The sequence below is a fragment of the Tasmannia lanceolata genome, unplaced genomic scaffold (genome assembly GCF_043159265.1).
Source record: "Tasmannia lanceolata isolate RefF3 unplaced genomic scaffold, GAP_Taslan_0.1 ptg000005l, whole genome shotgun sequence".
In the NCBI taxonomy this organism is placed as follows: domain Eukaryota; kingdom Viridiplantae; phylum Streptophyta; class Magnoliopsida; order Canellales; family Winteraceae; genus Tasmannia; species Tasmannia lanceolata.
Genome location: NW_027518682.1, coordinates 7,244,567 through 7,269,075, shown reverse-complemented (window position 1 = coordinate 7,269,075; position 24,509 = coordinate 7,244,567). Strand labels below are relative to the sequence as shown.

General features: G+C 37.7%; 2 protein-coding genes across 2 annotated transcripts in view; both read right to left on the bottom strand.

Annotated features, from left to right (window-relative positions):
* Positions 1-190: 190 nt before the first annotated feature.
* Positions 191-2,405, bottom strand: LOC143876537 (NAD(P)-linked oxidoreductase superfamily protein). Its single transcript, XM_077378247.1, has 5 exons — positions 2,260-2,405; positions 1,867-2,042; positions 1,131-1,374; positions 620-799; positions 191-477 (listed from the first exon to the last, which is right to left on the bottom strand). The coding sequence occupies exons 1-5, from the start codon at positions 2,377-2,379 to the stop codon at positions 250-252; spliced, it is 948 nt and encodes a 315-aa protein (XP_077234362.1). The 5' UTR covers positions 2,380-2,405; the 3' UTR covers positions 191-249.
* A 1,861-nt stretch (positions 2,406-4,266) lies between these two features.
* The window catches only part of LOC143877309 (transcription regulator), a 38,576-nt gene continuing 18,333 nt past the window's right edge, over positions 4,267-24,509 (bottom strand). The window contains exons 21-51 of the mRNA XM_077379304.1: positions 21,756-21,803; positions 21,543-21,671; positions 21,174-21,413; positions 20,951-21,091; positions 20,772-20,857; positions 20,575-20,680; positions 20,385-20,480; positions 20,059-20,211; positions 19,274-19,456; positions 18,806-19,041; positions 18,586-18,700; positions 18,377-18,496; positions 18,222-18,266; positions 17,753-17,830; positions 17,556-17,672; positions 15,206-15,332; positions 15,019-15,122; positions 14,751-14,888; positions 14,547-14,633; positions 10,474-10,620; positions 10,241-10,378; positions 10,064-10,111; positions 9,815-9,961; positions 9,645-9,706; positions 8,544-8,697; positions 8,209-8,400; positions 8,024-8,128; positions 7,587-7,721; positions 6,271-6,522; positions 4,946-5,047; positions 4,267-4,624 (exon numbers count right to left, since the gene is read on the bottom strand). Coding sequence (XP_077235419.1) covers positions 4,490-4,624; positions 4,946-5,047; positions 6,271-6,522; positions 7,587-7,721; positions 8,024-8,128; positions 8,209-8,400; positions 8,544-8,697; positions 9,645-9,706; positions 9,815-9,961; positions 10,064-10,111; positions 10,241-10,378; positions 10,474-10,620; positions 14,547-14,633; positions 14,751-14,888; positions 15,019-15,122; positions 15,206-15,332; positions 17,556-17,672; positions 17,753-17,830; positions 18,222-18,266; positions 18,377-18,496; positions 18,586-18,700; positions 18,806-19,041; positions 19,274-19,456; positions 20,059-20,211; positions 20,385-20,480; positions 20,575-20,680; positions 20,772-20,857; positions 20,951-21,091; positions 21,174-21,413; positions 21,543-21,671; positions 21,756-21,803 — 3,966 coding nt within the window. The 3' untranslated portion in view covers positions 4,267-4,489. The remainder of the gene's footprint in view (positions 4,625-4,945; positions 5,048-6,270; positions 6,523-7,586; positions 7,722-8,023; positions 8,129-8,208; positions 8,401-8,543; positions 8,698-9,644; positions 9,707-9,814; positions 9,962-10,063; positions 10,112-10,240; positions 10,379-10,473; positions 10,621-14,546; positions 14,634-14,750; positions 14,889-15,018; positions 15,123-15,205; positions 15,333-17,555; positions 17,673-17,752; positions 17,831-18,221; positions 18,267-18,376; positions 18,497-18,585; positions 18,701-18,805; positions 19,042-19,273; positions 19,457-20,058; positions 20,212-20,384; positions 20,481-20,574; positions 20,681-20,771; positions 20,858-20,950; positions 21,092-21,173; positions 21,414-21,542; positions 21,672-21,755; positions 21,804-24,509) is intronic.

Sequence of the window (24,509 nt, the reverse complement as noted above, 5' to 3'; positions counted from 1 at the left end):
TACACCACAAAACATATTTTAAATTTTATTACAAACCAAATTATCAAAAGTTTAACTTCTTCTAAAGCAAATGAGAAAACTTATTCGAAATATCATGTATTGATCTAAATCCGGAAGGATAATTGAATTTGACATGTTAGTTTCTTTCATATATCCGGATATGGAACCTTACATGCACAATGAGTGGAGGACAATTTAAATACACCAAATGTAGAATGAGTCCTCTAAAAAGACTAGATTTGCAAATTATCAAATCTCGTCATCCCACAGTTCTTGAATTGTCTTATAAGGGCTTGTTGTCCCATTGACAAGAAATTCTCCTCTCATGAGCTTCCTTTCATCCAACATCTCCATCTTAATGTGATCCTCTTTGTCTAACCTCAGTTCTAGAGCTCCCATGTTCTCTTTCATCCTCTCCTGGTTGAAGCTCTTTGCAATCACGCTCGCGCCTTTCTCCAATCCCCACCTCAAAGCAACCTTGCCAGATAATAGAAACAATATGTTACCTCATATACCCATTAAAAATTAAAAGCTCTTTAACTCATATTAATGGTTTTGGATTTTATCAACAACTTCAGTACTAATTTTATGGGCATTAAAGTTGTGGGTTTTGACTCACCTGAGCTGGAGTTGCTTTATGCTTAAGAGCAACGGATTGGATGATAGGGTTTTCCATCACAGCATTTGATCCCCAAGGACAGTTTGGTGCCCCAAGTGGTGAATAAGCGCTTACATGGATTTTCATCTCTCCACAGAACTCTCTAAGCTGCTTTTGCCTCCATAAAGGGTGCATCTCAACCTACAGTAAACTAATAGCTTCGTTATTATTGTTGTCGATACCAAGGAACATATGAATACGAAGGAACATATGTTATATATCAGTGTTTTAAAACTCGAACTCAGTTGAGAACTTGGCAAAGGTTACCGAGTCATATTATCGAGTTAAACATTGATGCGGTCAAATTTTCATTCATCTGAAGAGTCAGAGAAGTTTTTGATCGACTTATTCGAGCAAAAAACTCGGCATCCACATGAACTCAGTCAAGGTAAAACCTAAGTCTACTTAGGCAAGTCAATGATTGACTCAGGGAGTTTTCATGAGTGGTACAATGATAGCTCGCATGCCTTACCTGGTTGACGGAAGGAGGGATGGAGGCATGATCTAAGAGGTGCTCAATCTTGGCGCAAGAGAAGTTGCTTACACCGATGGATTTGCACAATCCCAAATCGACGCATTTTTCCATTCCTGTCCATGTTGACTCCATGTCTAACTCCTCGAAGTCGTCTTCTTTAGGCACAGGATAGCATGCTGATGCCTTGAATTTCGCAGGCCAGTGCACAAGGTACATGTCTAGATACTCCATCTCTAAATTCCTAGGACAACACAACCCACATTCTAATAATCATTTGCTCATTTACTGGAGATGCACATGACACCTCCATCTTGTTGAGAAAAAATTCCAAATCACCCTTAATTTCAGGACTTGAAACAAATGCCCGTAATCATGAGAATATTTCCTTGTGAGAGAGATGATTTTCATGTACATTTTATTCACTTCAAATTTGAAAAAGGTGAGAAGGGGGGGATGTTAAAGTAAAAAACTCTAACTAAGATAATCTACAATAATGTCTGGATTGCAGAAGGTATAGCCATAAAAAGGTATTATGAGGGACAACCTTCTGCTAAGTCGATGACCCCCACATTGAGAATGTGACAACTGAACAATCAAGATCAAATGGTATCTGATAATCACATACACTTAGAATTTAGTCTAAGCAATGACATCACATCATTCCTAAGTTGAGTTTGTGCATTTGAGAATGAGACTCAATCAAACCAAGAACAGATGGATAGGTTTTACTTACTTTAGTGTCTGCCTGAGTGCTCTAACCGGGTCGTGGTGATCGCTCCCCCAAAGCTTAGAAGTAACGAAAATCTCTTCTCTCGTCACCATTCCTTTGTAAATTGCATCTGTTAAAGCTCTTCCCATGGCGGGCTCTGCGCCGTAGACCTTTGCTGTGTCAAAATGCCTGTAGCCCACCTAAATTTCAGTGTCATAAAAACAAACAACTCCTCACCCAACATCTCTAACAAACACAAGTGAAAAACTGAAAATGCTTACAAGGGGTGGAACTATCATTTCCCATTGAAAATTACTTGGGCAAGACGGGACTTTTCTTAAGCCCAAGTCACCATGAGAAGGTGAATGATAGCCAAAAGTAAGGCACATAGATGACAAAGAAAGGTAAGATTAGTACCTCTAGAGCTGTTCTAATTGCCTGTTCTACACCCTTCCCATTGTAAGGAAAGGCAGCTGTCCCAAATCCAATGAGAGGCAACTTGGAACCGCACCATAACCTCACTTGGCACCCCCTCATGCTTTCTTTCTTTCTTTCCCACCCTTCTACTGCCTCTCATATATGAGTGTGTGATGTGTGTACATATATATAGAGAGACCAGCATCTGTAGGGTCAAACATCCCCTCTTTAGCAAAAGCACAATGTTCGTTTGTACTTTTTAAGCACATTAATACTATCTACAAAGTTTTGAGGAATACCAAAATAACCCTTCACGAGTTTTCAGTTTCTAATATTGAAAGTGATATTAAGGCTACTGATATTGGCACTACCATGTTTTGATATTAGCACTATCACATCTTGTCTTTTATTATTTAAAGAGCTGTCAAAGGTTATTACAGTTCCCAAATAACTCCCACAAGCCAATTAAAAAGGTAAAAACAAGCTGAGTTTGTGCAATTAATAAAACACGGCTGTGCTGATATCGTTTCCCCTATATGTATAAGCTTCCTTTTCACAACAATCCATGTAAAATTAGATGTATAGAGTGACTGCATATGAAAGAGAGGATATTTTGGTAAAAGTGTGAAAAAGATTTGTGAGGGAAAGCGGTGGAAGAGATTGGGTTGGAAGGTGTGTAGGTAGGAAGGGAAAGGGATCCTCCATGTCTCAAGGGATTTGAGCAGATCCTCGAGGATTTTTTAAAACTGTTAGAATATAAGAATAGGGTTTGTTTGGCAACATAAAGGAGCCGACAGTGTATATTTTATTGTTTTAGAGGAGATCTAACACATCAACTTATGAAATATTATTACAAGGCTCGGCCAAAATCCCACGTACTTTCATGTGGGATGAGGATTTTAGCATACTGTCAAGATCTTGAAAAGGGTTCCAGTTACAACCTGTTTGGGAAGCAAACATCTGTTAGGTTGGTTGGTTTCAGACTGGATTTCTTGTGATGATCTTCACATGTGAAAACTGTCCAGTTTTTGTCTTATGGTTTATGGAATTGCATTGCAGAAAGTATAGGTGGGGCCCACGTATATCTGAATCGTTCAAATGGCTCTCTGGATGAACGTGGGCCATTGCCTTTGTAACCATACATCGAAAGGGGACATGAATCAGAGGTTTAGGATCAATGGATGTGCATGGTTTGAGTCTTGGCCCATCCATGCAAGGCTCAATGGTGAATGGTTTTGTAGAAAATCTGACGGGCCAAATCCGATAAGAACACTGAACAAAACAATAGAAATATGCAAGCACAGCCACAAAGATAGGGGCTGATAAATCCCATCCCCATTAACATCCTCCCCCCCAGCACACACACACAATGTAAACTCTAGGGGCGCAACTCAGGTCGGGTTGAAGCCAACCCGAAACTCTAATCCGCCAACCCAAATATCATTCTTCCAAACCCGCTCGACCCGATTTCCCAATTCGGATCGTGCTGACCCGGGTATCCCCGGGTCGGGTTGACCTGGGTATGGGGATTATCTTGCTGGTAATCTTGAAGTGATGATTGATTCAGGTATGGGCCCACATTGTTCGCCTGGTAATCATGGGCCCATTGTGTTTTTGGTAGTGTTTGGATTCAGGCATGGGCCCACATTGTTTGGATGATCCAAAGCGTTCATTTGATGGGCCCTAACATAGATAAGATGTGCCCAAAAAATCAGCTCCATCAGATCATCCTGGGGCCTACCTTATACAAATTGAAACCGCAGGGGGTCTACTTGTAACTTTTTAAACATTAGGGCAGAAACCACAGGGGGTCTAAGTGTATTTTTCCCGTGTTTTTATTTACTACTTTTGTTTTGGATGGATCCCCTTACACGCTGAGGTTCGTAAACTAGAGAATGTGAAAAATTCTTTGCATAAATTGGTAAGTAGGTCATGTAGAGTAGCATCAAACAAATGGAGACATCAACTCAAATTGAGGACTACATGATAAAAACCATAGCAGTTGAATGATCCTCGATAATAAGCTTTACTTGTGCACATTGAAATTAAATTGTTGGAAATTTTAGGTTTTAACTATGCATTTGCAAGCTAGTTCGAATGGTTTTTATGTTCCTGCTTGAATTCTCTCCACCACGAATAAAGTCAAACAATGTAATATACACATTCCTAAAAGTAAATCTAATGAATTACATGTGATTTACAAGGCGGCCATAAGACATTTGATGGGTGACTAGAGTCCACCAGATACCATTCCATCATCCACAGCTTTTGGGCCGCCGCATGATCTCGACACTGATTCAAACAGCTTCTCAATCTCAGGTGCACACCGAGTAAATGACCGATTCCAGAAATTATACCTTGGATTCTGCATAGATACAAGGAACCATCTTATGCAAAATAACCCAAAAATACTATAATATGGAACTGTGATCGGTTCTATAAAAAATAGAGACACACCCTTATCACAGATGTCCCTAACAGCCCTCCCTAATGCGCCACATGTCAAATCATATCTTAATAACTGTTTTAAATGACACAAATATCCTTCTCTTTAGTAAAATGACAAACGTAGCCAGTTCGATACAAATGGCAATATTAGGAGGGGTGTTTGGGATGACTTTGACACAAAATGTCTTAATTTTGTTTTCCAAGAGAAAATCGACAAATAAGTTCCCCAAATAAATACCTTGATAAGCTCAATAAACGTAATTAGAAGACCCCATGGATGGGGCCGGTTGACAATGAGGCGCTCCAACAATACTCTTGTTATTTGTTCCTGGATGATGTCCTGCAGTGACAACGATAGTAAACAAATTAGCACTCACAATGTAGACAACCCACATGGCAGAATTTTATTTTAAAAAAAAGTAAAAAAACAAAATCTCAAGTGAGAGGCCAGGGTTACCCAACAAATAATACATCTCTACGGACCTCATTCATTGTAACAGACTTCGCTAAATCATTAGCACTACTAGGGATAATAAAAAAATGAATCATTTAAATCATCAATTTATGTGCCAGCCTCCATGGACCAGAACTCTTTTTTTTTTGTGTGCAAGCTATAATGTTTGATGAATCACCTTCCACTCCCAAGAGAAACACTCAGAACTGTCAGAAAAACTATGGAGTCCGGTAACAATGGCACTGTTGAAGTATATATGATTAAATAACACCAACTCTAACAGCTGAAGCTTTTGGAGTAATTGGTTGTTTCACATGAAATCCACATGGACCACATGTATTTAGCCGACCCCAACTAGTTTGGGACAAAGGCTTTGTGGAGTTGAGTTGAGTATTCAAATTTTATGAGCCGAGCCGTGTTTCTAGAATAGTAGCAAGGTGTTACCCAAGTAAAACCCAAATTTAACACAGATTTGATAAGTAGACCCAAACCCGACTCGGGTAAGTGAAAAATCAGCCCAAACGCCGGCCAACTGGTTTACTTACTCGGGCTTTAAAGCTGGCCCAGCCCAACTTTCACCCCCCTAGGTCTATCTATACCACACTTACCCCCACTTTCGTTCAAAGCGTGTTGCACTTTGCTCCTCCGTGTGAGACAGGCCCAACCTCGTGAAGGCTGATCTGGAAAAAATCACAATTCGGCATCTTCCTTTTCAATTTTAGATGCAGCAATTCTTGAGCTTCCCTGTCAATTTTTCTTTTACATTATTTTCTTGAATTTGTCCCTAAAAGCATTGTTTAACCCCTTCAATATCTGGAATACAGGATATACCCCTCACAACTTAATTCCATCCCCATCTCCTTTTCTTTTTACACCAGCCACCTATTGCCATGTCTGCCTCCACTGAGTGACAGTTTCAACCTAATATAATAACAATAAATAGTAGCAAAGATAACATTATGAGGTCATTTGCTAGAGCAATTTTCTCAGGGATGAAATTTCAGATAGTTACGCCCAGTTGCAAAAAAAAGAATAGAACAGAATAACAGCACATTGACTAACTACTGAACTAAAAGAATATGATTTAAAACATGAATACATAGCCTCACCTGGTTAGCTTCTACAAACAAGTAGAGGAGGACAAAGGAGAAATAATGTGTATGGTTGTTCGGGTAACGTAATTGGTTGGCAACAGCATTGAGGAAAAGGTACCGCCCTTCCGTATCCAATTCTCCAATCAGAGTCTGGAAAATATCCATGGCAGCACCAACCAAAAAGGGATCCATGGGAGCAGTGTGGGTTAATTGTGGTGTAGGAGGAACATGCTGTGGCGAAGACTTGCTCTGTAGTTGCTGGATTGCCTGCAGGCTCCAAAGAAGGTATCAAATGAGGGGATTTGTTTATTTTACATCAATATCCGGTAAATATATTATTTTCTACTAAAATGTATAAAATCAAGTCCATATACTTATTGCAGCAAAATAAATATGGAAATAAGCATGTGTAGATAGAAAGCACCACTATACATCCTTATTTTATGGAAAAAAAACATAGATGATAAAGCCAATTTAACAAATAACTTGATTCCCACTGAAAGGGGCCATGCATAGGATCCCAACATGTAAAGAAGACGCTTCTTCTTTTTCCTTTTTAAATGATTGAAATTTGTTAAAACTTCAAAGAGACAACAGAAGCTACAGAGCTTCCGGGGCTCAAGAAAAACCACCAACACGGATTAAGGCAGGGTGTCCATAGGAAGAGAATCCGACACAGAAAGAATCACCCACCTTTAAAAGACACTTATTTCTTGAAAGTTTCTGGTTTATTATATTATAGAGAAATTCTAAAATTAAAATAGCCCAGATAATGTAACAACGCATAATGTGGAAACAAAGAACAACATAGTTATTGGAAAAGAATTAAATAAACAACACATTTACAATGTCTTCTGTTTCAAATTGAATGAGATACACCATGCACCGTGTTCATAATACCAATCTCACTTCTTTATATCTTCATATCAGGTGATGGAAAATACACTACATGTAGGCTAACATAAAATTAAGTACTTGCATAGAACAACATGTATAAAATGTTGATGTCACCAAATTCATATGGGAGCAGTTCGGATCTGGGTTCAGTTTCGTTTGGGCCAACACAACCTAACTTGCACCCCAATTGAAATCAATTCTCTCAGTTATATAGAAAACTGATTAACAATCAAAGAGTTTTTTTTTAACTTCTTTTAGAGAAGAAGAAAAAACAGGGCATTTCATCCACCGGGGTATTTTCTTAAGCTCCAAAATTCTAGGAAATTTTCCCTGGCCGGGAATGCTTGAACTAGAGAGTTTCTAGATTCGTCCTCTTTGTAATCCACAAGATTTAGAAGAAAGAAAAGAAACAACAATTTAAAAAAAAATGTTACCTGCATGCCTACGTAAAGCACAAGCGAGTTTATCAGGGGTACATTGTACCGAGTCCCTGCCAGAGCAGCCTCGTTCTGGGGAAGCATCAGTCTCGGCTTCAGTTCCGCTAAAAATGAAGATCCCTGTTGCCTAGTCTACAGAGCTCCAAAAAGAGAGAAAATCTAATGAGTAAAAATATCAAACATATAACCTTTATACCATGGTAGAACATAAAAACCAGACAAATAATACTAGCAACGCCCGTGTACAATATTGGTGTCTTAAGTGATACCCCATGAACAGTTTAGGTGAAAATGAAGAACAAATGCAAACAAACAAAAACAATGAGCAAAGATAAAATGAGAATTGGTCCTTGCATTTTTAATTTTTATAATACTAAACTCATATTTATTTAGTAAGCATGACCAAGGTAAACCAAGATAAGGACTAAAATTACCTTGAGATACTCATCAATGTCTGCCTTAATCTGCTTCACTTTCAAAGCAGCATCAACCTCAGAGAGAATATGTGGTGATTGGCTGATTTCAGCTAGGAGATCGATCTGCATGTGAAAAGGAAAAGGAATAAAAAGTCTAATCCGTGATTGGTAATTGATGTTTAGAAAGTGCAAGATGGACCCACCTTTAAGTTGGGAGTAGACGGATCGGGCAACCTCATGTTACGAGGAAATGCACTGAGAATAACATTTCGCATTTGAATGCAACTGGGAGGGATCACATCACAAAAGCTGAAATGATAATCACAGAGGAATTCTGGAAAATCGTGAAGCAGAACCAACAGCACCCTTAGGGTGCCTTTGTACAGAAAGTGAACCTGCAAACAAGTAATTATAGATAAATTTTAAAAAGTAAATATAGATAAAATTTAAACAAGTAAATATAGATAAATCTTCAAAATGACACTTTAAATAACTGATCTTACAGCCAAAAAAGCACCAGCAATAATATAAGGCATACCGGTTCTCCTAATTCAGCATTCCTCAAGTATGGCTCCATGAACTTGAACAAGTCAACAAGCAAGCGTTGAATGAAAGGCCAACCTTTCTGAGTGTTGCTCATAAGCAATTTAGGCATGAAACTTCGATGGCTCACCAACTCGAGCCATGCAAAGCTGGAAAAAAAATAGATCACTGACCTCACGGACCAAAAATAAAGGGAGGACAAACCTAATAAAGAATGAATAAATAATCAAAATGAAAAAAAATAAAAATAAATAACTAGGATGTATCATTTGAATAGTCGCATTGCATGAGCTAGTCTACACAGTTTCTAAGTGTGTATTTGTCCTTATTCTAGCATTTCCAGAAATTTCATCTTTAAATTCTATCATTCGCATATGTTTCTATGATTTTACAGAATTTTCACTTAAATTTCCATCCGAAACTGGAACTTTTAGTTTCCAGGGCGACTGAAACCGAAATTTAAAACCTTAGATAAAACATGCTCTGTAAATCAGGTTGAACATCTTCTGACCGGACAAGGGCCCATTCAAGCATTGTCATAAGGCAAAATAACGTCGAATCTTATTTTTTCCGCATAGAACAAGAAACAAGGACATTCCAACACCCTCGCCTTCCGATGCATCTACCGGCCAAAGTTGCTTCTCATGGAGAAGGTTTTGAAAAATTCTATTTGATACTATGGCTCCGAGAGATCTGCGGCTTTTCTTTTAACAACTACATAGCTAGATCTTTGGTTGCTTTATTGTGACCTGGTGGTCACGGGTTCAACTCACGGAAACAGCCTCTCTGCAAAGCTGCGTACATCTAGCGCCCCCCCCCCCCCCCTCAGACCCCGCAATGGTGGGACCTCGTGCACTGGGCCACCCTTTTTTTCATAGCTAGATCTTTCTGTTTTTTTTCTTTCTTTATTTTTGAAAATTTAAAACTATTCACGGTTGTAGCTAGATCTTTCCATAAGCATTAACTTTCAGCTAAACATCATTTTTGGTTATCACATTAATGAAGCTTTCAAATAGACTTCTGGCATCTTAAATTACTAAGACTCTATGAACACTAAAATTAAGGAATGGATGACAATTAAGAGCAACATGCTAACCTCCAACTAGGGACCTTCAGAGGTTGCAATGCATGGAAAGCACTTGCAAAGGATGTCAAGACCTGAAAGTAGCAAATTCACATCAGATAAAGAGACAGAGACCAGAATGATGACACAAAAAGTGAACTTCTTGTACATCATTCAATAGAAGAAAAGTGAACTTCTTGTACCTGAAAGTTGGCACCATCTAGGACAGGGTCGGGCGACCCAAGGTCCAAGAGCCAGTTTATAAACAGCCTGAAATATGGCCTTGGGTTAAAAGAAGACTTCTTCTCTTCTGCGTCCTTTTGGATTACTCTCACAGTCACCGACAGAATCTGTCCATATCAAAATGAGAAGGATGGAAGTAAAAACAACGGAAGCAAGAAATTAATTAATTAATTAATAATAAATAAAATATATTATTTGAGGATTTCAACCTTGGGCAAAAGAAAAACTTTATTCACTCCCTGATCAGCAGCACAGAACTGACAACAACAAAGATAAGGAGTTATAAACCACAACTAAGTATCAACGTCTATTGAGGCTGATGTGATCCAACAAGGTCATTTTCAAACAAAAATACATATAAAAAACTTAGTGGAAGATATTATTACCTTTATAACTAGAACCAGGAGCTTTGCATACATATCAACAGCTATAAATGAGAGATGCTGACCATGTTGAGGCGATTGTAGAGACAATGAAACTGGATTAATTGCCTCAGAGGCAAGGCAATGTGCTATAGAAAGTTCCTAAAATTAAAGAAACAAATAGGATAATAATGATGATAAACTTACAAATAGCTAATCGTCAGTAAAAACACAATTAAAGGAACAAGAAAAATTACGGTGAGAATGCGGAAAAAACGATCAGTTGTATCATCTCCTTTAAGCAGCCCACTTTGATTCAGCTGCGAGATATAATGGGTATAAACTGTATCCGTTGCACCAGGAAGTTCACAAATCCGACACCATTCAGTGAATAAAAGAGAAACCTGCAGTGTATCCATGCAAGATTTTAAGGGTTACAAACCAGAAGATATAGTTGTTTTATATTAACAGTGCCCATAATGAACATCATTTTAAAAAAAACGGTCTAATCATCAATATCTTAAAGTTCAATTTCCTACATGTTATGTGCCCAGGGATGACGATCATCATTTACGAATTCCCACCGAAGTTTTAGGAAATTTCCACCAAAATTTTAGGGAAAATTTTACAAGATTTCGGCCGAAATTTCCACCGAAATCAAAATATTTTGATTTCGGTGGTGGCAGAAACCAACACCGAAAAGAGATTTAAAATCATGGTCCACATGTGTCGACACTCCTTTCAACATTTTAATTGTACTCCTCGAAGTGTCAGACTTAATGTGGGCGTGTCAACATATTTTTGTACCGTGACAAGTGTGAGATTCTGTTTTATTATTGAATATTGTGTTTTATCTCTTTTATCATTAACTCTTCTTTTATTATAGACTTTCGTTTAGCTCTTTTTTAACTAATATTTGATGTTATATTCCCTCCCCTAAACCTAAAACCCCATATCCTATTGGTCTCTCTCTCTGCATATTGGAGACTAAAGCGAATAGATTAAACTTGATGAATGCATTATTTGTGTATCTCATGTTTGTTTTAGATTATAGTTGATTAATCCTAAGATTTATCAGCTTTTTAAATGATTTTTTTTTTTTTTTTGAATGGTAACAGAATTCATTAAAAAGAAGACTGAGAAGGTCCCCCCTCAAGTACAAAGACACAGATACAAACCAAGAAAACAGAGACAACCCTGCAATTATACAATTAGGGTGTAAAAAATCAAAAAGCATTAAATCCTGCTTAGAAACTCCATCTTTTGCCAACTTATCTGCAATAGCATTAGCAGATCTTCTCGTATGCTGATATAAGATCGAAAGCCCTTTCAATATGTCTTTTATCTCATCAAAGAAACGAAGAAATCTCCACGGCGGAACCGAAGAGCCCCTGAGCCACCTTATAACATTAAGCGAATCACCCTCTACAATGCAACTGCTCAACCTATTCCTTTCCAAACACAAAAAGCCTTGATGAACTGCTCTTACCTCAGCTTCACTCGAACCGGCTGTCCCAATCGGAGCCGAATAAGCCTTAATGACCTCGCTGGCGCAGTCTCTTAGGACACTCCCTATCCCGGCTGGGCCAGGATTACCCAAACTAGAACCATCGAAATTTAACTTTAAGAGTCCATCAGGGGGAAGACGCCAGGCCTGAATAATAACATCAACATTTTCCTTACTATTACAAACTACTCTCCAACCTTCCCAAAGTTCGAAAGCCGAAACAAATTGGAAAAGCGGTAGAGCCCTAACCTAAGAGATAGTTAAAGCAACAGCCTTGATAAACAGAAAATAAGAAGATTTAGCTTTACCTTCAAAAACTCTATTATTCCTTTCGATCCACAGAACCCACATTGTGGCCACTAATGAGAGTGCCCATAAAACCTTTCCTTTTTTCCTCCAAGGATTACAGGATCAACCTTCAAAGAAATCTTTAAGAGTGGAAGGAAAAAACCAATCAATAACAAACCTTGATAATATCTCGCCCCATACCTCACGAGCAACTTTGCAGTGAATGAAAATGTGATCCACCGACTCCCTGATTCTATACACAAAGCACAATGATCAACAATTAGCATTTTCTTCTTTCTCAGAAAGTCCACCGTTTGGATCCGACCGCATATCGTAGACCAGCCAAAGAAACAAACTCTTGGAGGAGCCTTGATCTTCCACACCTTTGCTGCCATTGGATTTTCCTGATAAGGAACCAGGCCCTTATAAAAAGACTTGACCGAAAAGAAACCGGAAGAATCTAAAACCCAAAGCCTTTTATCAACCCCTAATAAACTGATGTACGTCTTTTCAAGAACCTGGAAGAATCTGAGCACCGAAGGCAGTTCTCAATCAAAGAAATTCCTCCGAAAAGTAGGTTTCCAAATAACTTTACCATCTATTCTCTCAAAACAATCTTTCACTATCGCTGACTTATCAACAGCAACTAAGAAAAGATCAGGGAATAAATCTTTTAAATGAATATTGTTGCAAATTATGATAGTGATATATAATTTTATATGTATGTACGTGTATGGATGCGTCACCATTTTAGATTTTCAAGAGTTGCCATGTCAAACACATCGTATCCGTGTCAAAACTTGGGGCACGAATCTGTGTCTACAAATCATGATTATAAGGTTTTTGTTTTAGCCATGTCCCCGTTTCTAAATTTTGGGGGGGTGCCATGTTGACATGCGACACTCATGTCCATGTCCACAAATCATAGCAATTAACATATTTTGATGCTAATTGATTCTGTCCATAGCTGGTACTTGCAAATTTCTTGCTGCTTCTTTTGTATCATGGAAGTGAAAGATATGGGATACGGTGTCAAAATCAAAACAAAAGCAGAATACAGAACCATGCCCCCGATTTGAAAAAAAAAATATTGTTTTCTCCACAGCTAAACAAACGGAAACCACATCCACTAAGTCTTTTAACTACTTGGTTGAAAAAGTAACATATGTTGATTTTCAAAGTTTTCTTGAGATGGTGTGTGTTAGTTGTGGTGTATATGACACAGATGATATTTGCATAATCATATGGTTTCACTTGTCATTATGTAAATAATAAAAAAATTATTATTATGTAAATAATATTTAAAGTATAAAAGATTAAATAAACGCCTTCTCCAACAGCTTAAGCTTTTGGAGGTACTGGTAGTTTCACATGGTATCAGAGCAAATGCATGGGTTCAAACCTCCTTGATAGCGAAATCCACATGCAATGGCCAAACCCAAAAGTGGGGCCCACATGTGTCATGTGTAAGCCAACCCAAAGAAAGAGGGGCCACTCATGAGGGGGAGTGTTAAAGTATAAAAGATTAAATAACGCCTTCTCCAACAGCTTAAGCTTTTGGAGTAACGCCTTCTCCAACAGCTTAAGCTTTTGGAGTAACTGGTAGTTTCACACTAGTTGACAACTAGTGGGCTAAAAAATCAAGTATTGCCTGCAAACTTTTCGGGTACCAACAAAGTTAGAGCTTTTAAAGAACATGTGGCATTTAAATGAGAATGAAGTATCGCAGTTCAGCATATGGACACAGAAAGATGCATATATTGAAGATACAACAGAAAGATAAAATTACACCTAAGAATGTAAGAAAGAAAAACAAAATTGAAGGAAGAAAACACTTATGGGTATCATACTGTATTTTAAAATTTTAACAGTGCAACATATGTGAGTTGCAAACCGACCACAATTTTCAAGACAACAGGTTCTGCAAAACATTCTGTTATGGTCTCAGGGTAATGGATGCTCTATTTCAGAAAGATTGAGAAGAAAAACTATAACTAGGCTTGATAGCAATTCTATCAAGTTTGACCATCAGGTGACAAGAGGAAACAAGTGTACTTAGGAAAAAGGAAGAAGCATTTGAATTTTCTACAGATAAACTAGCATTGGAAAAGACAAATGGTCCTACAGATATTTATCTTGGTCCTGCCCATACAGATAAACTTTCTACACTCCCAATTCCTTGATGCAATGAAGGATTTAGTCGTGCTCCATTTTTTTGTATAGTCATTTCGTTCTATTAATAAAATATTGTTACCACTCAAAAACAACTCATGAAGAAACAGTGTAAAGGTATAGAGCTACAGAATATAAGTGGAAATCATTTTAGCAGTATTACATAATTTGATGAACACAACCCACTACAGCCTTCGTCATTCCCTTTAATCGTGTTTAATTATAATATGTTTCTTATAAACAACCGTGTCCAATTTTATAATTTGTCAAGCTGTTCCTACCAGTTCCTTTGCCTTGCCACTTTCATATAGGACATTGACAGATAGTAATGTATTCAAAATGTACAATATCACTGATAAATACCTGCTCACGAAAACCAGAAGGATCTGCTGCTGCAGACTCAGTAAGACTATAGTCCTCCCTACTTGCCATAGAACGACCAGATGCAACCTGTTCAAAACGGAAATGCAATTAAGAATATATGGTCTTTACAAGAAGCAAGTACATGTTCCCAAAAGATGGAAGTAAAAAGGCATTAATAAAGTGACTATTAAGATTTCAATTTACCTTTTTGTCCCTAAATTGTCTTGATTTATCATCCTTGCCAATAGTAAAACCAGGTATAGACATCACATTGGCAGTGGGATTCCGGGCAATCTCAACCAGCTGTTGCAAAGATTCCGGAGATCCAGGCCTCATGGCAAGCTGCACACTCAAACCGATTATGAATTAGAAAAATGTAAATTATAAATAATGAACAAATGTTGAAACTAATAGAATAAGATAATCCTTTCTGCCATTCAAAAAAAAAGTTGAAACTGAAATGTATTTGCACCTTTGCCAAGGCATCAATGAGGTTGTAGAGTTCTGAGACACTAGCTCCAGGTTCCTGAACCACCAATGTTTGGACAAGAGAAATGGCAAACTCTGTAGCAGCTTCTGCAAAGGATATACAACTAGTTAATTGAGTATCAACTGACAGAATGAATTAGATTCTAAAAGTGAGACTTCTAAACACGTACTATTCCTTCCACTATCAATAAGTTTTGCCAGATGTACATTGTACTCTGCCAGGTTTAGTAATTCCGAACGAATGAGACCGACGGTTATGTCTTTGTTGAACTTACGCTCCTCATCCGAGTAAATCACCTAGTAAACAAAAATATATAGTGAATGAATAAATTGGAAAAGAATGACAAATATACGAAGAGAAATAAGTCAAATAACATAAAAAATAAAAATAAAAAGCAGAAGATCCCATTCATCTTTTAGAAATGATGGTGCCTAAACTAATCTCACATCTTGATATCCCTAGAAAAATATGTATTTCCCCAATAAATTAATAAAAAATAGCAGCATAACTTCATACAATAAGCAGTGAACATCGTGACAGATTGTGGGGTCTCAGACTATGATGGTAGACCATAGACCAGCCTTCCCAAAAGAACAGAAAAATGAGCAAAATATGAGATTAAGGCCCATTCAATAAGCTTTATGGTTTCTCTTCATTTCATTGGAGTATCTTTGCCATATTGGGTATGTTGAGCTTTTCTAATTTTTTCCATGTAATTTGGAGGGTTTTAATAGTTTGTTTTAATTGGGATTGGCTATTCACGTGAAACTATTCACACAACTATCCACGCGCATGTTAGAGTTTTTCATTAGTTTTACTTTTGTGAGTTTTAAGAATAACTTCTAGAGATTAAGGTTTTATTTGCTTAAATCATTGAGACCATTTATTATTGTTTTAATAGGAGAAGTTTCTAGAAATTATGGGAGAAGCCTATATAATGTACGCCTGAAGGGCATTGAAAACGGAATATTGAATAAAAGTTAGGTTTTGGTTTGCTCTTGTGCAAATTGTAGGGAACTCCCACATCTTCAAGATGGGATGTCTTGGCACACTTGGTGAGACGCCTTAGAAAGGTTAGTGATATACTAAGCCATCTATCTATCCATCCCTTTACAACTCTCGTTTAGCTAGTCAATTTTCATGTTCTCATAATTCATAAATCTATTGTCCCCTAGTTATGTTTCTATTCTGTGTTTCTTATCTTTAACTCCTCCCTTCGTCTGGAATAATGAAACGCTATTCTAGATGCCTTTCAGGCATGGTGAGACGCTATGCTCTATTCTTTCCTATTTATTTCTTTGCTCCTCTTAGATGCAGCCCATAGGACTGTTTTCTCTTGTTTGGCTGTTCCATGACAGATTTTCAGAAATCCATGTTATCAACTTGACATTAGAAAATTCAAGATCTATAATCGCTGAAAATCCATGCGCTTTTCTACAGTTTTCGTATCTCTTCCTTCCCCTAGCTGTCCTACATCAGACTACTTAAAAAGATTAATTTATCTCACATTAAGTCAAGATGTACTAATAATATAATTCACATGATGCGTAGGTATTTTGTCATTATCAGATGACAACAGATTAAATTACTACCTAATACAATATAAATTTAGACAGATTAAATCACTAATAGTCTAATTTACACAGATTAAATGGTATCTACAACCTAATACAGTATAAATTACTTGAAATAACAAACCTACCATGAATACAGCACTGCAGCGCAAGTTAACTATATAATACTAACATATACATCATATGAATTAAGCAGCATGTCACTAACATTACTGAAAAGATTTTCTACACAAGAGCAAAGGTATGGCAATGGGTCAAACAAACTGTCCCCACAGGATCCCTATCAAGTACCAGTTTCAGTGGGGAACGGAAACACATGTTTTTGGACTGATCAATAGCGGACAGCTCCTCATAGAGAAAGCAAGAAATAGAGAACTTGTCGACATCCGGATAAAAATTTTGGAAGCTATGCAGCCATCTGGGTCTTGGACCTAACTTATCTCGCTAACCACCTCCCACTCGGTAAGTGGATATCCATTTTGGGCAATGCCTCTTCATCTAAACCAGCATTCTGATGAATTGATCTGGTGTCCTATATCCGGCATATTTACCACGTCCCCAGCATGGCAGCAGATTCGAACTACAGGGCAGAAGTTTCCTTGGTAGTCAGCAGTATGGGGTCTGCTCTCAAATAGAATCCAATGCTTTTGTTGGAAACATTTCATGAATGCCATTGCAACAGATCTAAGATCCAATGTATATAATCTACCAAATATTGCATTTAATTCATATAAAAGTAATAAAAGAAAAAATGAGGGTATAGAACTATTAATCATGGACAAAGAAAATTTTGAAAACTGGATAACATAAAAACACAATATAAATGCATACAACCCGCCACATTCATTTTTGAAGGGTTATTATAAAGTGGAAATTTCTGGCCCACATAACACTTCAGCGAAAAACTAATCAATCTCAAATGTAAGGACAGAATCAAGGACATACCCAACTTGTTAATTCCTTGACAACAAGCTTGCAGACATCTCGAATAGCGACCAGAATTGCAAGATGGGAAGCAATGTGCAGACTGTTTGAAGCATTCTCATATAAACTCTTGAAAACCTGCCCCAACATTACCAGATGTTACAAATTCGACATAACAAACATAAAGAAAGTCCATAAATCGCAAGAAAGATAGACACCTTTTGGGCTATAGCCAAGGCTGCCTCATCTCGGCTTACACATCTGAGTATGATTTCAGGCACCTCGGCAATAGCTCCCTGAAAGCAAGCTTAAACCTTAGATAACACAAATGAAATCTATTGTTACAGATACAATACGAGATAGCTGTAGGGATATGGTTTTAAATTTCAACCGAAATTTTGGATTTCGGTTGGGACCGAAACCGAAATCACCCTAACCCGAAATTTCGGCCAGAGTACCAAATTTCGGTACAATAATTAAATTTGCTTTGATTTTTTACCGAAACCGAAATTTATATCCATGGCCGTAGGAATGACTTTACTGTGAAGATGTATATGTGAAGATCACACATTAAAAATTATCCAAGGTGTTCCAGATTGATATGAAAATAAACACAGGCACACATTTTGGCTTGGGTCCCTCGCTTGCAGTACCCTAAAAATGAGGGGATAGAAAAGGAAATCCTACCTGAATTTCTGGATCTCTGGCATCTTTAGCAATAAACGTTTCCAGCTGAAAAAGGGAAGAGCTTCAACTAAGACATCAAATCAAAAATGCAAACTCCAACAACTACCAAATGCATCAATGGAACTACCAACTATTATGCTAGGGGCAATTGTTACCTTCTGTGCTAAGATCTGGTACTTGTCCAATGCTTCGCCTGTCGTCAATAGAGGTTCTGATATGCCACTTCCCACCATACCAGCAGTTGTAGGTGATGGTTGTATACCAGTTCCCAACTCCTTACACCAAACCAAATAAAAGCATGTCAATAGGAAGGGAATTAGGTAATCAATTACTATCAAACTACACAGATGGCATTTTTCCTCACTTTCACAGCACTAGAGGGTTCCATCGAATGCAGTTCAGTGGCGGAAGGGACAGCAGAATTGATATCTGTGCCTTGCTGGATAACACCATCTGAGGCCCCAACATGCATTGAGGCACTGTAAAGGGTTGCAGGTGGATTAGTATTTAAAATCCATAGATATTTTGGGTGTATACTGTATACTGTAGGCAATGGAAATATTTAAAAGCCTAAGAAATATAACCTAAGAAGTTGTCCTGAACCAGGGTCCATGTCTTCAGAAATCAGATCTAATGGCTGTGGAACTGTACTGAATCCTGGAGCCACTTGTGCAGCTGAGTAGATGCTTGAGTTTAGCTGCCCAGAATTAGAGCCATAAACACGAGACAGACCAGAATTAACAGGACCACCAGATGAACCAGCAGGCACAGCATTTGAACTCTGGCTTGACTGATTTTGCCATGGAAACCTGACAAAATCCTGATAAAACAACGATACAATAGATTAAAAGGGAAAGGATTAATGTCCTGCTTGTTTTAGATTATGACAACTGATTGTGGATCCCCAACCGATTATTGGACTCAAATTTAGAGCAATATTCGGTTCAGTAATCAGTTGGGGACTCCATAATAGGTTGTCATAATCTAAAACAAAAAGGGCCTAAATGTCATTTAAACAGAACTAACAATAAATCATATGGAAAGCAGCAAACCTCATAAACTCGCTGTTGGGCAATAGACAAGCGACCAGGCTTGGGTCGAAGTGCCTCTGGTACACGCGCAAAAGGGCTTTGTGTGTAAGTACTGGCATCATAAAATGAAGAACCAACCCCATCTCTCTGCTTCCTTCTAAAAGAAACGATCGGAGCTATATCTCCATCAATAGATTGCAGTGCCTGCCATAATAGGCCGAAACATATCATCAAGACCCTCCAAAGTAAACAAGAGCAAAGAATTACAATGATTCAGTACAATGCAGCCAGTACTTGAATCGTCTTGCATTTCATGGGTTGAATCCCACAATTCAAATCAAAGCATAGAAAACCCAATTCAAATTCAGAAAATCATTTCAAAAAAACAGATAGAAGAAGGAGGATATATGATGAATCATACAACTATCTGTGTGAATGGTAAACAGTTATCTCAGAATGATATAATTTTTTCAAGATTAATTAGGACCATAAACTTCTCCTATTAAATTGGTTTGTTGATTTAATAAAGAAACTGTGTAAATGGTATGGTTCTCCTAGAAACTTTTTTTTTTCAAATATTATGACGACTATGAGCTCCTCCTTTTGTTGGTTGCTTTCATAAAGATGTATTGGATTTATATTAAATTCATAAAATTATACATCAAACTCCATTACAACTTCAATTCCTAGGAAAAATTTAATAAAAAATAGTTAACACCGTGTAGGCTGTTTTCTTAGTGATCTCAAGATTACTGCACAGCAGCATAAGAAACATGCTCATAAGATAAAGGAAAAAGTAAGCCTACCTTCTCAACTGCAGCTTTTTCAATCAATGCACAACCCAGATCAAGATTATCATTCGTAACAAGCTGCACAGCCTGGTCAAGAAATTCGCTAGCAACACTCAACGATTGAAGCAAACTCCGCAAGTGTGTTGACATGGCAACACGGAGAGGTTCCTAACAATACCCGCAACAACCACATTATTTCCAAATATAAGAGACCACACAAAAGAAACTTTGGAAATTCTAAAAGGGGCATTCATATGAATATGTAAGTCATAACCTAACATTTCGGGCAAACATTTATTTTGCTGGAACTATAACAAACATCAATGGGTGAACGAAGAAACCTTGCATGTCACATGAGCTAAACTATCCGCTAGACTCGCCACCATTAAGTGTGCAGCATTATATATGCGATTTTCGTCCGATTCCATAGCAAAATCCTACCATTCCCATTGGTGCGGTTAGAAAGATTAGCATCCAAAATAAAAACGATCAGACAAAATAAAGGGGAGATAAATGTAATAAGTAATGAACCTTCAGTACAAGTTCCCTAGTCGTACGGCATGCTATAGTGGCACTGCGTGTAACAACAGGTGATATTATCTCCTTGATGGCCCTCTCCATGGCCGTGGGAAGGATTCTGTAATAAATAACTCGATGCTAAGATCTATCAAGCAATTATGAAAGGATTGACTCAGTTAAAAACAGATGATTGCAAATAAATTCCAAACCTCCGGAATTGCGACTGCAGGCCCAAGGCATTAAGCCTTGAGTTAACAACAACATCAGATCCAATATTGGGGAATGGTGTTGGAAGCTGCAGAAAACACTATCATTAGATGTTCACCAAAACATGTAAATCAATCGCATTAAAAATAAACCAGTGATAAAGCATGGTGTCCAACAAAACCTGGCTAACAGAAAATGGTGACGGAGATGGAGCAACTTGTGAGTGTCCCTGACTAGAAGGAAGGCCTTCGGACAAGTTTAAGGTTCCCATCTTGTCATCCTCCCCAAATGGACTTGATGCAAGATGAAGAGGTGCAGCGTACTGCAACCACAAACACATTCGCATTCAACATAGTAGTAAAATACCATGAAGAATTAGGATCCAGACCAAAACAAATACAGACCTGGGCCAATACATTTGGATGGCCAGTGGGGTGAGACGGATTGGTGACCTCAGGTTGCAGCTCAACTAGACTTAATGTAGACATCATTCCCGAGTTAACTTCAGCAACCATTTGGGGCTGGGATATACTATTGTCTTTATTGGAAAAATCAGGATTTCCTTCAATTTCCCTAACCCGCTCTTTGAGAAGGGACGTTGGTTTTACATCTTTCATATCCACACCAAGATTTTTAAAGAGGACCTAAAATGCGACGAGAAGGAAGCTAATGATAAAATGTATCTAATAAGTAGCACTAATCGAACAGCAAGCAAAAAACAGAGAAAGAACTAGAAATAGATTGAGAAAGAACCAAGAACATCATCCACATACCTCAATGTCAAATTTTAGGTTCATTTTAAGGTTTGGCAGTGCATAAATCTCAGCAAGTAACCCAAGGATTCCCATAGTCCAGGGATTGGGAGGCTGATAAGCTAGACTGCATTGGCATGGTTCTAAAATCTGCAGAAAATATCAGCAAATTAAAAACACGGTGGCAAAGGAACTTGAGAGAGAAAATAGATGAAATCTTCAAGATGGCTACACCTTTGAGGTAAATGGAATTACAGCAATCATCAATCCCTTTTCGTATGCCTGTCAGACAAAAACATAAAAACACATTACTGGTGAAAACATAATTAGAAGATTTATCAATCAGCACTTCCTTGAAAGGATTTCAAAGATTTAAAACAAATAAGAGTCCTGTCACAGTGCATTCTGTCATTTGTCCTTTGCAGTTATAGTAAATCCCTGATTGACCAATTGTTCTTCAAGATGATCTATTGACTCAATGATTGTCGCAATTTTGAAATTTCGGATTTTGGCATAGATTTCGGCCGAAATTGGGTCGACCTAAAATTTATTTTTTTTTTTAAAGTTTCAGTGGGGACCCTACCGAAACCGAACTTTGAATCCTTGGTCGCAACTACAATATGCACTTATTGCAGCCAATGACGCACAGGATAAAGACACATTGGGACTCGGGAGCATACCCAAATATGGTTTCTTCTGAATGTTGCATAAGCATATCAGTGTCTAATACGCCAAACTGACACCGAGACAGTTCATAAAAGGTCACAAATATGTACCACATACACGTCTGATACGGCAATATTAGTTATAAATTTCGTAGGGATACTGCAATCAATACCGTATGTATCGATGGATCAGTTCTGCATATGTATGTTAGCTATGGATACTTCGATCATTACTGATTTCTTGGGATATTTACATCCTTTGATTATAAGGTTGTGTGCTCATTTTAACTAGTAAAACTATAAGAGAGACAGAGAGAGGTAAGATACCTATTTGCATATTCTGTCTTTTTTCTCCATTTGTCATTTCAACTTGGTGTCATAGCTCAATGTAGGGCTTTTTTCTCTTGTCCTTTCTAAAATTTAAAGACTTGATTCCTTGAGATGCATAGTTTGAGGTCTTGATTGGGGGGAGATGACAAAGTGGTACCGTACAACGCATCATGACATCAGCAATTACAACGGATGAGGCTGACGTTGATTAGCAACGAATAATCCATCTGGTAAAGGATCATTTATCATCCTTTTTTTTTTTTTTTTTGCTATGAGTATGATAGGGTCAAATAGCATTTTAACCAATAAAGAATAAAGTAAAATAAAATTCAGATCTTTCCTAGAGTTGATTTAGGGATGAGTAGAAGAGGAAAGGATTTTCCCTTGGATTTGTTGAACTAGCCATAGAAAAACATCACTTTACTTTGGCTCAATTCTAGGACAAAATGAAATGGAGGTGACGACTTTTATGGAGGAAAGACGGCAACCACTTTTTTGAACTTAGAATTGATTTTTATGAACTGATCAGAACCAGGCCATTGATTTTTGGATCTTTGGAGGGTTTTTTTTTTTTTTTTTTGAATGGTATCTTTGGAAGTTGTTAAACACGGAAGAAGTAATGTTTGTGTCATTATCAACTGGACAGCTTAAGAGATGCCGTTTAACAATTCCATGACCAATACCGAAACATATCAGAGACAAGCATAGAGTCCATATTACCTTTGTTAAGTTAAACAGAACAAACTATATATAACGGTCCTGAGCAAAGATCTTTATTGAAAGGTGGACAAGCTGGGATATGTAAATGGAAAGGTAAAAGGGCCGAAAGATCTTTATTGAAAAGCGGACAAGTTGGGATATGTAAATGGAAAGGTAGAAGGGCCGAATGAAGATAACCATCATATGAGAAGAGGGAGATGAATAGTGCTATTCAGTCCGCACCTTCATCTGACGTCCCAACTGTTTATGAACTTCCATCCCAGATTAACTAGCATCTTAAGCTTTACGTGAACCAAGATAAAAGCTGTCAAATTTGCAAAGAACATGATTTTGAAAATGATCAAATACGGATCCAGAAAGAAACTTAAAATAGGATAAAAGAATTGCAGAGCAAATAGGAATTGACAACTCCAGATCCAGTGCGTCAGATTCTAAGTAAAATGTAGTCAAAGGTGTCCAAGGTGCTCCAATAGGCAAGCACCTCACGTCTGTCAAGGGGGTCTCTCCTAGGCAAGCCCCTCAGTTGGAGAAAATATATAAGCAAGTGCCTAGGCTCCATCTAAGCGCCTGAAAAGGCACCTAGGTTCACCTACATTACATGTCACCAACAGCAACTCAAGTAAGGGTATTGGGTCCTTTGTTATTCAATATGGGAACAGACAGATTAGTAGAGGGTAAAACAAAACCCAACCCAAAAACAACAAAAGCCAAGACCCCCTAGCATTGGTGAGAAGCCCTCTTTTCTTGAATTCCTCGAACCTCTTTGCTTTCAGTTTCATTCTTCCACAGGTGTTCCCAAGCACTAAGTGGCTTTCTTTTGGTGTTGTCATAGTTGAATTTTTACGAAATGATTGCATGGATGGTTTGATGGGTCATTGACTTATGGATGCTTGACTTTTACATAATTTCATAATTTGAATGGTCCATTAAATGGAAGATGCTTAGTTGCTCTAGCTTTTCTAGAATTGGAATTGTTTTTGTTTGATTCCTTGATGGGTATGCTTATTTTTAATTATTATCATGATTCTTTGAATGATTATGTGTCTCTACAGTTTTAATCAATTTAAATGTAGTTTATTGGATTAAAATGGTATTTTAAGCCACAATACTTCTTGGTCAAAATATTTTATTAATAGATCCATAAATATTTATATAAACTATGAGTAGTTTTAAAACTCCCTCCGACATCGTGGACTACCCCGAGTCAACTCCCTTCGCCTTGGCCGCATTTTGTCGCCGACACCATGTTACACATTTTGACCTACAAAGTCAA